Source organism: Eulemur rufifrons, chromosome 30, assembly GCF_041146395.1.
Source record: "Eulemur rufifrons isolate Redbay chromosome 30, OSU_ERuf_1, whole genome shotgun sequence".
In the NCBI taxonomy this organism is placed as follows: domain Eukaryota; kingdom Metazoa; phylum Chordata; class Mammalia; order Primates; family Lemuridae; genus Eulemur; species Eulemur rufifrons.
In genome coordinates this window covers 55,998,256-56,012,011 of record NC_091012.1, presented here as the reverse complement: position 1 = coordinate 56,012,011, position 13,756 = coordinate 55,998,256, and the positions used below count along the sequence as shown (strand labels likewise).

At 37.5% G+C, this 13,756-nt stretch overlaps 1 protein-coding gene across 1 annotated transcript; it reads right to left on the bottom strand.

Annotated features, from left to right (window-relative positions):
• Positions 1-11,965: 11,965 nt before the first annotated feature.
• On the bottom strand, positions 11,966-12,876 carry LOC138378272 (protein SET-like). The gene has a single exon (XM_069463626.1). The coding sequence runs from the start codon at positions 12,874-12,876 to the stop codon at positions 12,004-12,006; it is 873 nt and encodes a 290-aa protein (XP_069319727.1). The 3' UTR covers positions 11,966-12,003.
• Between the last annotated feature and the right edge of the window lie 880 nt (positions 12,877-13,756).

The window sequence follows — 13,756 nt, the reverse complement described above, 5'->3', positions numbered from 1 at the left end:
CTGCCTCAAACAAAACAAAACCAAACCAATGAGGTTATTGTTACCACAGAATTTTGCCACCTATTCCACACCATCTTAAAGTTGAAAACTCAATTGAAACGTAATTCTCTAAGAACAAAAATAACACAAGGCTCAATAACAAAAAAACACTTATGATTATAAATAAGAATGTTATACTACTTAAAGTTAGAAATGGTAAACGAATCAAAATTGCTTTTAATTTGAGAACGTGTTCCCTATATTATAGCAGTGGAATGAATGGTAGCCCCTGAAAGTATGTGCCCATGTCCTACTCTCTAGAACCTGTGAATATTACCTAATGTGGCAAGAGATGTCATTATGTTAAGGATCTTGAGAGGAGTTTATCCTCGATTATCCGGAAGGACCCTAAATGCAATAACATGTATCCTCATGAAAGAGCTGATCCTTCAAGATGGATCCTGAGTGGCTAACTTAGCCTAAATTCAAAATAGAGCTAAGCAGCCGTTTGCTTACTAGAGGTCACACACTTACTCTGCATTCCCAAAAAACCCTCACATTCATAACTTTTGAGACTTTCATAACTGTCTGTTCCTGTTTACATTGCCTGAACCAGCCAATAGACTGTGACCTGTATTGACCAATCAGAAGTTAGCAAGTGTAGACCAATCAGAACACAGCAAGTATCAACCAATCAGAACTCAGCAAGTCTGCATCCTTCATTTGCATGAGCAAACTAGAATGGGAACCTGGGCAGGAACTTTATAGAAGACAACGAGTCTTTTTGTCCTCTCTGAAAGCACCTTTGTTTTGTACCAAAGGCTGCATCTTCTTGGCTTGCAAACTGTTTACTGGAATGAAGTCTCTTTCGATTTTCTTAAAAGAAAATCTTTTTCAGTAGATTTGTTGATCATTATGAGAGGCAGAGAAAGTTTATAAACATACAAAAGGGAAGGCCATGAAAACACGGGGCAGAGAGAGATGTGGCCATAAGCCAAGGAATGCCAACCGCCACCAGAAGCTGGGAGAGATAAGGAACAGATTCTTTGCTAGAACCTCCAGAGAAATTGTGGCCCTGTGAATACCTTGACTTTGGACTTTGAGACTCTAAAATTGTGAGAGATAAGTTTTTGTTGTTTGGAGCCTCCTAGTTTGTAAGAATTTGTTATGGCAGCCCTAAAATCTAATACAGTTATCCTTATACCACTTTATTGATTACACTTTGCCTTCTACATGAATTTCATATTCTCTATGGACTTTCCAATTATTGAGATACTATACTGAAAGAGAAACATAAGATGGTGAGCTCACAAAGGAAATCAAGAATCAGCAGTAATATTCTCTAACATTATACCATACTTATACATGGCTACACAGTTTTCACCCATTATTGACCACCAATGGCCATAAGACACCAAAAACTAGTCAAAGATTTGCCTCTGATGAATCACGAATCAATTCTCTTCAAAGAGAATTCTCGTGTTGTTCAAGAATCAACACATGGAGTACGGTTTTATACATTTATTTCTGTCTCATTCCATAAGATAGAGTAGGTGGTGATCCTGGAAAGGGGGTCCCCCAACAAAGGTGGTGGCAGAGGAGGAGGTCTCTAAAGGTGATGGTGGTGATGATGATTTACCATTTAGGTCAAGTAAAGGAGTTGAAGGAGGAGGAAAAACTCCTCTGGGAAGACGTGGTACTCATAGGGCTGGTGGTAGGGATCGCCCTCTATCTGCCTTTGGAGGTTTTGGAAGAGATCTTGAAATCTACGAGCAACTTGAGGGGGCATGCTTCTGTAATACAAATTATCAAATGTTTAAATGCTTGCAATAAAATATACAGCCCAGAATACATAACAGTAGACATTTGTGGTTTTTTTAGAGATTGTATACTGCTTATTAATTTAACAACTTTCAAGAACTTAACAGTACGTGCAAAAGACTTGTATAGATGTATGATAAGGATTTTAAACTCTATACAACTACTTCTGTTAACACTCTAATGCTAGGAAAGTTGGCATCCTCATCAAAGGCCTTGTGTAACACTACTCCAAAACAATGAAACATTAAGTATCATGATAAGCATGTACAAAAAAGAATTACTATATATGGCTTGGGCCTGTTAAACTAGTTTTACTAATTGGTTTATATATGGGTAATTAATACAAGATCATTAGTTTGATCTTCTTGGGGGCCAAACAGGTTTACACAAAGATTCTGTCTCATAGTATCAGTGACTTAGCTGTCTACTAATAGTAATAACTAATAAAAATTAGCATTCATTTGCATGGTAATATGTGCCTATCAGAGTTTTTACATCCATTATGTGTTTTGATCCTTATAACCCTGTAATGTAGGTTGGGCGAGTAGTTTCATCAGACTGCTTATAGATGAGAAAACTGAAACCTCAAAAGTTTAAGTAACTGGTCAAAAGTCACAGAGTGTGAAACATGATCAAGATCTGAATGCAGTTCTTCACACACCTAATTCAGTTCCCTTTCTACTATAGCAGACTAACTCCTCATAAATGCATGTCATTTGTTAGGACAGAACCTTGGGGAATGCCTCGTGGGGGGGCTGTGAAAAAAGGAGAGTAACTGACTTCTTAGAGGTGTTAAAAGGGAAGTAGGAGAATAGAAAAAAATGAAGGGTTTATTGAAAAGAAATGATCAATTATAGATAAAGTGAAGCAGAGTGAGGCCTGGTCATTTGAAGTTCACTGCTGACATTTTTTTTTTTCACTGCTGATTTTTGACTTAACTTTTCAGAATGGTGGAAACAGACCAATTTAATCAACAAACACCCAGTAAGCATCCACTGTGGTAAGAGACAATCTTCATTTTCTGCATATTCCTGCCAAACATAAGCTGTCTTGAGGAGAGTGCTTAAGCAGTTCTAAAGTGTAGACCACCTAGGAAGATTTTAAGTAACTATGGGAGCTTTCTTCAAAGAGAAAGTAGATGGATATATAAAGTTTATGGGTTGTAAAATATGTTAGTCCATAGAGGGCTTTGGGGATCATTAAAGTGTTTGAGAATTTTCTTTTTGAAAGGAAATATTTTGGACCCAATTATTCACATCATAAACATTTTCTCTCAAAAGCAGTTTTGCTTGTGTAATGTATTGTCACAAAACACTCAGAGCAGTTAAAGAAACTAATGCCTGAGTCTTTTTCCACACATAAAAATGGTTTATTGTCTACGAAAATCAAATCTATAGAGTTATTTAAAGTAAAATGCAAGTTTGCCAAAAAGTCTGCTTCTGGTCATATTTTCCTTTCATCTATCAAGATAATTTTCTGCTAAAGAAGTCAATGTGACATGACACAATATATATCTAGTTTCATTACCTGGGTTCCACATTGCTAGAGTTTTGTTCCAAGTTCTTTGACTTTTTCTTTCTTTTTTTGTACCTCCGCTTGAGCTTAGGCTTGGGCTCAGAATTCTTCATTTATCTAAAATGATCACCACTATAAATGTACACTTAATATGTTTTCAGGAAATCGCTAAACATTGTTATATATGAAATATATTTGTTCCCTGAGTTCCTAGACCCTCAGTCATGACTATTTTCATGACAATTGGGTATCCATGTCGGGGTGGGTCTAGTGCTGTTAGTAGAAGTGGTAGTAATGAAGACATACATTCTGAACTAAAGGCAAAAAATCCAATTTTCACTTCTAGAAAAAAATAATAAAGAAGAAAACAATGGGTGGGCCAAGGAATATTTCTTTATCATGGGCATTTTAACTGTTGTACTATTGAAATTCAGATCTTAGAAATTAATATGTATTTTTAATGTTTCATACCATATATTTACATTTAATGAATTAGAAAATGAGACCTAAAAATAAGGTGTCCTTCAATAGGTTCATGAATTTTTTTTTTTTTTTTGAGACAGAGTCTCACTCTGTTGCCCGGGCTAGAGTGCTGTGGTGTCAGCCTAGCTCACAGCAACCTCAAACTCCTGAGTTCAAGCGATTCTACTGCCTCAGCCTCCCGAGCAGCTGGGACTACAGGCATGTGCCACCATGCCCAGCTAATTTTTTCTATGTATTTTTAGTTGTCCAGCTAATTTCTTTCTATTTTTTTAGTAGAGACAGGGTCTCGCTCTTGCTCAGGCTGGTCTCGAACTCCTGAGCTCAAACCATCCGCCCGCCTCGGCCTCCCAAGTGCTAGGACTACAGGCATGAGCCACCGCGCCTGGCCGGTTCGTGACTTTTTTTTTAAAAACTGTGCAGTAAAGCTTTTCAGAAACACTAAATCCTGGAAACAACCCAAATGTCCAACAACTGGTGAACTGATTAGGCAATTACATATATCCAAATAGAATACTCATCAACAATAAAAATGAACCACTGATACATGCAACAACATGGATGAGTCTCAAAAGCATAGTGCTAAGTGAAAGAAGGCAGAAACAAATGGATCATTACTCTGTGATTCTGATGTAGGGATAAGACAGAAAAGGAAGGTCGAGAGAGCCTAAATGCAGTCATTTTGACCAAAACCAGACCCTAAAAACCCTGAACAAGGAAGTCGCCGGCAAGTCACTGCCCTGGGACCACCAGAGGATTTATGAATTCCTAAGCTGGTTGCCTTACAAACTGTTTGCGCTTACCTTTCTGTGACAGCAGTTTATGATTAACCTTATGGCCCGACCTCAAGACAATGCTCGTCATTTACAGGGTTTTTGAGCATTTAAAAACATTACCATTGCCCCATAAGGGGTCCCTGTCCTGCTCAGGAAAGGACCTCTACTCTGTGGAGTAGTATCTGTTGTCTGTCTCTGTCTTAATAAAACCTTCCTGTAGCTAGTTGGCTCGCTCTTGAATTTATTTCTGCATGAAGCCAAGAGGCCACTTGGCAAGTTCAGGGGGCCTTTCCTTCTTTCATTGAGACACCCCATGTGTCAATTCCAAGTATATGATACTATGAAAACCAGAACTATATGGACAGAAATTAGGTTAGTAGTTGCCAGGGTCTGGAAGTAGGGTGAGGGCATTGACTACAAAGAAACCCAGGGGAACTTTCTGGGGTCAAAGAAATATTATATTTTGGTTGTGATGATAGATACATGACTATATATATTTGTCAAAACTCATACAAGTTTGTACACCTTGAAAGTGAATTTTACTATAGGTGAATTATATCTCCATAGAAATGAAAGCATATGTTCACACAGAGACCCATTCAAAGATACCTAGCAGCTTTTTTTGTAATGATCAAAAACTAGAAATATCTCATATGTCCACCAACAGGGAAATAGACAAACTGTGGCATATCCATACAACAGAACACCACTCAGCAAACAAAGAAATAAATCATTGATATGCACGAAGAGCATGGATGAATCTCAGAATATCTATTCAGAGTGAAAAAAAGCCAGACAATAAAAGAGCACACCCAGCATGATCTCATTTATTTGAAACTCCAAAAATGATAAAATTTCATATAGTGAAAAATGGTAGATAAATTGCTGTCAGAGTACAGCAGGGCAGGGAATAGTGTGTGTGTGTGGGATTACAAAGGGGAAGGAGTAGCTTCTGAAGGTAGTGACTATGTTCAATATCTTAACATGGTGATGGTGTCACAGATATATATATATATATATATATGCACATATATACACATACACATAAAATGTATCAAGTTATACACTTTATTCTCATTATTAATATTTATAAATTTCTTTTTATAAAATTATTTGTAAATAACTTCATTGTATTCTATGGTATATATGGTTACATCATATATTTCTTTAACCACTTCCCAATTAATAGATTTTTCACTTATTTATAGTGCTTCACTATAGTGCTATAAAAAAATCAATATTCTGTAGTGAGGTTATGTTTTGGGTCCAGAAATATAAAGTGCTATATAACTGAAACAATATTAAAAAGTCTTGCAAAAGAAAAAGAAGAATATATGTGATGTGACTGGATTATTAAGTAAAACAATAATGTGTAATATATAGTAAGCCCTACTTTTTATGAAATTTCCACTGCTGTTTTTGTTCAGTTTTTGACTTTTGCCTACTCCACACAAGAATCTATTAAGGTTAAACAAAATTAATTAGAAATTATCATATCACCTCCCTCAGGCAAAAGGTGGCTGCCAGCCATAATCCTACTATACATACTATCTATTTTTATGTGGTTGCTAAAAAAGAGAAACTGACCTAAACCACATATAAAACATAAGTAACATTCTTTTCTTAGCTAACTTATTCAATAGAGGTTGTCAAGATGAAGCATCCATGAATATATTTGACCACATTATCACCATTTTTAAATGATTCCAAATATTAATATGTTCAACTTTTACGATTATACAATATGTGTAAGTTTCTTTTTTTATTGTGGGTGAAAATGTGCCAAAGAATTCATGTTTAAAATGATTAAGACTCAAATGACCATTGAACCAAAAGCAGGGAGAAGAGGATATACAATAACACACATAATTTAGGATTCCTAGAGAAAGATTTTACTTAAGTAACATTGGATTGGAGGCAGAAAATACAAATACATAAGGAAAGGAGCTTTTCAAGAACATTCAAATACTCCAGGTACATGTTTTAAACATACATATGTAATTGCCTGAATAATAAATTACTCCTAGTTAAGCACAACATAATTAACTAAAGAACCTCTTTGGAGCAACAATGTAGGTCTCATTGCTGTGCATATAGAGGATGGATCTGGGACTTTTGGATGTGATGGATGCATCAGTTCCCTTCATTGTGCTGATCCTTTCACAGGTGTCACATATGGCAATTATTGATCAAATGGTACATTTTAAATAAAGACAGATTATTGTCTGTCAATTATACCCGTATTTAGTAAGCTTAAAAAGAAAGAAGGCCGGGCACGGTGGCTCATGCCTGTAATCCTAGCACTCTGGGAGGCCGAGGTGGGAGGATCGCTCAAGGTCAGGAGTTCGAGGCCAGCCTGAGCAAGAGCGAGACCCTGTCTCTACTAAAAAATAGAAAGAAATTATCTGGACAGCTAAAATATATATATAGAAAAAAAATTAGCTGGGCATGGTGGCACATGCCTGTAGTTCCAGCTACTTGGGAGGCTGAGGCAGAAGGATTGCTTAAGCCCAGGAGTTTGAGGTTGCTGTGAGCTAGGCTGATGCCATGGCACTCTAGCCCGGGCAACAGAGTGAGACTCTGTCTCAAAAAAAAAAAAAAAAGAAAGAAAAAAAGAAAAGAAAGAAAACCTGTGTGGTTGGAACAAAGCTACAAAGGAGGAAAGTGGTAAGTGATGAGGACAGAGTAGGCAGATCTTGTTGACTCTGGCCATAGTTGTTCATTATTTTGATTCTAATTTAAAAGGAATGTGTTGGAGAGAGAATTTTAGGCAGGGATCTGATATAGTTTGAATGATGGAAAACACTAGAATCATATATATGTGTGAAATTGAAAAAGAATGAGCTCCTTGACTCTGGGTGCTCTTTAGAGAGAGCTCCTTAGGTTTCCTTGAAGTTCCTGAATTTTTGTGTGTATGTGCATATATGCTTTTTTTAAAAAAAAAAAAAAGTTCCCACACAATTCACCAGCTTCTCAAAAGGATCCTTGATCATAAAATCTTAAGAACCATTCATTTATTTCACCCTCATTTTAATTGAGGAAATTGAAAGTTAAGGAAGTAAATGATTGGTTCAAAATCAGTGTGATCAGTTGATGAGGTCATAATGGGTTTATAATGCCAACTACCCTCTCTCACCTGGTCCCCTTCTCTCTCCTTGCTCAGTGCTTTTGGTTAACAGAACATAACCATAAGGACCTGGCACACAGTACAAGAAGCCAGTGTCTGCTGAACCCTGAACCAGCTAGCCCAACTCACTGGGAGAGTGTGTGTGCCAACTGTGTGATCCATGAGAGGTTGTAAGCCAATACAAAGATGTGAAAGTAGTGCCTTCCGACTCCCTCATCAAATCTGTATAACTTTCTAAATTACCTACAGTGTGTATTATTGAAATCACAAAAGAAGGATACATCAGAAATAATTAGCTATTCACCTTTGAATGTTACTGTGAGCCTGCCCTGTGCTATAGAGAAAAGAATAATATATAATAGACATTTAACAGTTGTAGTTTTCTTTCTTTAAAGGCACAACAAATGAGTTCATGCTGAATCTTTCCCAACAGTGATTTCAGTTAGTTGTAAGTAAAACTTCTTAAGTAGAAGGCCACATGGCTGAGTGCACTTCACAAAGGAAGTTTCCCATCAGCCTTCAGACATTCCAGTGTAGGATGATAGAAGGTCCTTTCCTCAGCAGTCCAGGGAGTCAAAGGAGGATCACCTCAAATTCTTTCCCAGTTCTATGATTTATGAAAATATCAGGCTACTCTGATATCCTTCAAAGGTCTTACGTTATTGAAATAACCCAAGAACATAGCTATGATACTGGTCAAAACTTAGTGTATACACGATGTCTACCAAACCTCCGTGGTACCAGTGAAAACTGGATGAAAACATTTCAGTCATACTTCTAAAAATCAAGTCATTCAGCTCTAGTTAAAAATATGACCTTTTCTGGGGCTTGGAGTTTAAACTGAGTTCATGAGTGTTGGAACTTACCAGATAGGCTGGTATTTCCAATCACACAGGGAGAGCTCTCATGATCATCATAATTAACTAGAGCTATTGAGTATACACATGGACACAGTGCCTAACCAGATATTAAGAGAAGTTCAGTGAGACACCTACCCTTAAAAACAAGCTTATTGTACAGAAGAGAGTAAAACTCAATGAAAGTATAACTGAGAATTGTATTACTTACCTATCAGATGCGTGAGATCAGTGTCTGATCTTTGTGCTTGAAGTCTGGGTCCACGCCACCAGGGCAGTACTAGCTGTAAACCACACTCTTCTTCCAATACTGTGACCTGAAAAGGAAAGAAAGTATTGTTGAAAGCCTTTGCCACAGATTCAAACCAATTTTCCTAAGTAAGCATTTAGCCTGAAAAAAAAAAAAAAACCCAGTCTTTAAAACGAAAGAAGAACAACAACAAAATCCCTTCCAGCCACTACAAACCCTTGAGAGAAATAAGCCTGAACCTGAAGATGGTCTGGACTTTATAGGGCAAACCCCACTGTGATGTCACCAACTGTGACCATGTAGTGACTCCATCCTGTAATGTGGTGGGATCCAGGCTTGTGGTCAGCCTGATCAGCCTTTTCTGCCAACTTAAGCCCTTGTCCCTGAAGTTAGTGAAATAAATAACCTATTAGCCCCACATCCGTGGATACAGAAATGTTCTACCACATGTAGCTTATTGATTCCAATGATGGTTGAGTATCTCAGCACTAGGTTCAAGCAACAGTTTAGATTTTGTACAGCACTGTTACTCAAGTAGCTACACACAGCTTACAAAACCGGACTGAGTCACTTAACTGAGAGGCTATTGAAGACCTGTTTATACACATATTCCAAAAATATCCATTTTATAGAAACATGCACATTTAGTATGCTTGGCTATAGCCTCAATTTGTTCAAAGGTCTTAAACCATGTCCTACTTGCTTGAACCATCAGGGTAATTCTGGTCTTAAACCTGACCAATTTGTACCTGCCAAACAACAATGACACAGCATCTCTTGCATCAAAATTTGGGGGACGTTTCTATTTGTCAGTAACTAATAAATTTACTGGGAAAAATCAGTAGGAAGCTCAGGATATTCCCTCATTGCAACTTCCATCTCCAGATTTCCACAGGCTGTCCCTTCACCTCCCTCAGGTCTTTCTTCCTGTGTCACCTTCTCAGAGAGGCCTTAGCTGCACAATCTACCCAAAGGTGCCAATCCCACACTCACCCCACACTGTTTCCTTTCCCTGCTTAGCTTGTTGTGTAGTACATATGACTACTATGGTATGTATGTATCTTATTGATTTTATTTTCTCAGTCTCCCCTACTAGAATGTGAGTTCCATGTGAGCAGGGATTTTCTTTGTGTGTGTGACTTTCATGACTGTACTTCCAGCATTAAGAACAAATCTGGCACATAGTAGGTGCTCAACAAATGTTTGTTGGAGGAATTAATGAAAATCACCTTTGGTCACCAGCTCTAATCTGCATGCCATTCCCAGAGGTGACACTGTTAACAGTATAGTGTGTTTCTTTCAGAATTTCCTTCCACATATTTATATCCTGATACAAAGGCCCATTAAAATTGATACGTTATACCTCAATTAAGCTGATGAACATTTATATAATACTTAAAACAAAAACCAGCTGTTTCCAACCCTACTTGGAAACCCAAGCAATTATAGCTCTATACATGTAACCATGATCAACTCTTTTATTTTTGGTATTTTCACTCATATTTCTCAGCAATATACTCAAACTCTGATTTAGCTGTTCCTGTTCACTCTTTTTCATTGATAATTTCAAAAAAGTAGATAGAACAATACATCAAAATTCCATATACTCACCAATCAGCTTCAACAGTAATTAACATTTTTCTAATTATGTCTTATTTGAGTTTTTCTCTGTAGTATTTCAAAGTATATTCAAGATATCATCTGACTTTACCCATATATCCTAGGAAGTTATCTGCTTCATACACTCTACTGTATCATACAGTTTAACAGATAAGTTCTTTAAAAATAACCAAAATACCATCATTGCATCTAACAATGATTACAATTATTCGCTAATGCCACATGAAAATATCATTGTCCAATTTCTCTGATTGTCCTAAATATGCCTCTGAAATTTGAGGCATCCTCTTATTAGGATCTGTTAATAAACGAGTATCATACATCCCATTGGTTGAAATACCTCCTAATCCTCTTTTAATCTGTAACAGCCCTCCCGAACATTTTTCTTCCATGAAAAGATTGTATTATTTGTTCTGTATAATTACATTCTAGATTTCACAGTGTGCATCTTTGTGACAAACATGTTTCATTACATGCTACCTTGTACTTAGATCTATGAAGTTGGTTGGATTCACACTCATTTATTTTAGCAAGAACATTTTATAGTTGATACATTGTACTACAATCACCTCACAGCAGATTGCCCATGATATCTGTTTCTCACAGTTTTGCTGTAAAGATTGCTTGATGGGTTGCAGTATTCTCAACTTGATTCATCCACATTGTAAAATTGCCCATCAATATTTTACCCAAATTTTATTTATTTTATTTTTTGTGTGTGTACACATTTAGTTTTATTGTAACAAAGCAACTTGTACACTTTTAACGTTTAAAACTGAGCATCATCTTTCCTTTCCAGTGAAACAAAAAGAAAATTTAAAAATAAACGGGAACAAAATTACAATAGAGAATGTCAATTCCAAATAAGATCCTACAGGTTCTGCTGATTTTCCCATCGAGTGGCAGGGCTCAAGTCATCATTAGGAGAGAATTTATTTTTAAAGTGTCATCTTAAACTGCAAGGATGTCCGTTAAACATCACAATTAAACATGCCAAAGGAGAAGCCATGTTATCAAAATGCCCACTTAACCCACCCAAACATCTCAAACCCACCCTTTGCTGACCTTCTATAACCCCATTTTTTTTAAGTTTTTTTCTTTCTTTTTTTAAACAAGAGAAAGTTGACAGATACATGTTGGTAAATGCTAACTGTCTATATTCACATAGAGACACAGTGTACTCTCTGAGCCCAATACACAGAGAAAGAAGGAAAAAAGCTAGAATTCTATGCACTACTACACAGGGGCCTTGCACCCTCCAGCTTCCAGCAGAGCGAAGGGAGCAGGTTTTTCTTTTTTCCCACAGAGCTCGGTGGTGTTGATCTATACAGTTTTTGAGACAGGAAGGGATAAAAATGAATTTGGAACAGAAAGGGGTAGAGATTCTTTTCCCATTGTATTCTGCAAGGTATTTCCCCCCAAAATAAGTTGAGAACCATGGTGTAGAGAAAAGAGACCTCAAGAACAGGGCCACTGAGCACAAGAGGGAAAAAAAAAGAAAAGGAAAAAGACTGCAGCTTGCTCCCAGGGACTGGAGAAAATTTTAAAAAAGGAAGGTTGGAATCCATCAGTGTTTTGTTAGTCATCTTCTCCTTCATCCTCCTCTCCTTCCTCCCCTTCATCATCGTCTTCATCTTCTTCACCTTCATCCTCATCCCCTTCTTCATCAATATCTTCCAAACCTTCTTCTTCCTCATCATCATCGTCATCTTCTTCTCCTTTCCCCTCTTCATCATCCATATCGGGAACCAAGTAGTACTGTAATGGATTTGGCCAAATATCATCTTTGATGACCTCTCCTAATTCATCTGCACCTGCATCAGAATAGTCAGTAAACCAGGTAAAGAAGCTCTCTGGTTCCTCATGCTGCCTCTTCCTGCTGGCTTTATTCTGCATTTGACTGGAACGTTTCGTTAAGTCCTTTCCAGATTTCCATTTGATTTCAGTGGATTTTGAAGACGGATCACCACTCTCATTCAGATGAAATTCTTCGGAAAGAACTTTATTTTCGAAGTAAGGATTTTCATCAAAATAAAAATCTATTCTGTAACCTGATTTAATATCTTCAAATTCTGTCACTTCAACTCTGGTCAAATAATGCAGTGCCTCTTCGTCCTCCTCCCCAAGCAGTGCGGACACTTGTGGATGGTTGACGAATGTTCTTACCCCAAAATTTGGGATTTTGGCGATCAATTTTGACCTCTTCTGAAAAAATGGTTGGTGGAGTTTGTTATATTTCTGTCCTACTTTCAAAATCTCCTCACTGGCTTGTTCATTAAGTCTGTCTATTTCATTTTGTATTTCATCAATGTGTTGAATTGCTTCCTGCTGCTCTTTTTCTTTCTTCTTCGGCAAGCCTGGAGAGGCCGAGGCGTCCTCTGGCCTCGGGGCAGTAGGCAGTCTTGGTTTCTTCTTCTGAGGTGGGAGCAGAGACTGGCGTTTGGGGGCCATGCTGCCAGGAAACGTGGAGAAGCAGACCACGGTATGCCTGCTGGGGTGGAAGAAGCTCAGAAAATTCCTAAATTTTATTAAATTGATATGTTAGTTTATGTTTTTGTTGACAGGAAATCCACAGACCATACAATACAACATATTAAAGTGTAATAAAGGGCTGTGAGTCAGGGCCTGAGCCCAAGGCTGGGAGTAACTGTGAGTTCTGAGTATATTCACAAACTTGTGTAACCACAAAATGTGGGCTTGGTCCTCCACATATCATAATGTTTTCAAGGCTTATCCATGTATTGTAGCATATATCACCACTTCATTCCATAGTTTTATAATTCCATTATATTAAACCATAGGTATAGATCAAGCTTTTTGTTTAAATATTCATCTATCAATGAGCATTTGGATTGTCTTCCACTTTGGGGCTTTATGAAGAATGCTGTCACAAACATCGATGTACAAGTTTTGGTTTGAATATCTGTTTTCAGTTCTCTTGGGTGTATACCTAGAAGTAGAATTGCTCGACCATGTGGTAACTGTATGTTTAACTTTTTGTGGAAGTATCATACTGCTTTCCATAGTGGCTGCATCATTTTATTTTCCCACCAGCAGCATATAAAGGTTGCAAGTTCTTCACATCTTTACCACACTTATTTTCCATTTTATTCTTATTCTAGCCATTCTAGTTGGGGTGAAGTGGTATCTCCTTGTCGTTTTGATTTGTATTTTTCTAATGACTAATGTTGTTCAGTATCTTTTCTTGTATGGGGAAAGCAGATAAGTTGCAGCGTGAGAGCCCTGCATGTGTGAATCCATCCTCTGCCACCCTGGTCTGCCTTGGCAAAGCCATTTAGCCTCTGTGGACCTCAGTTTCCTGGCACAATGA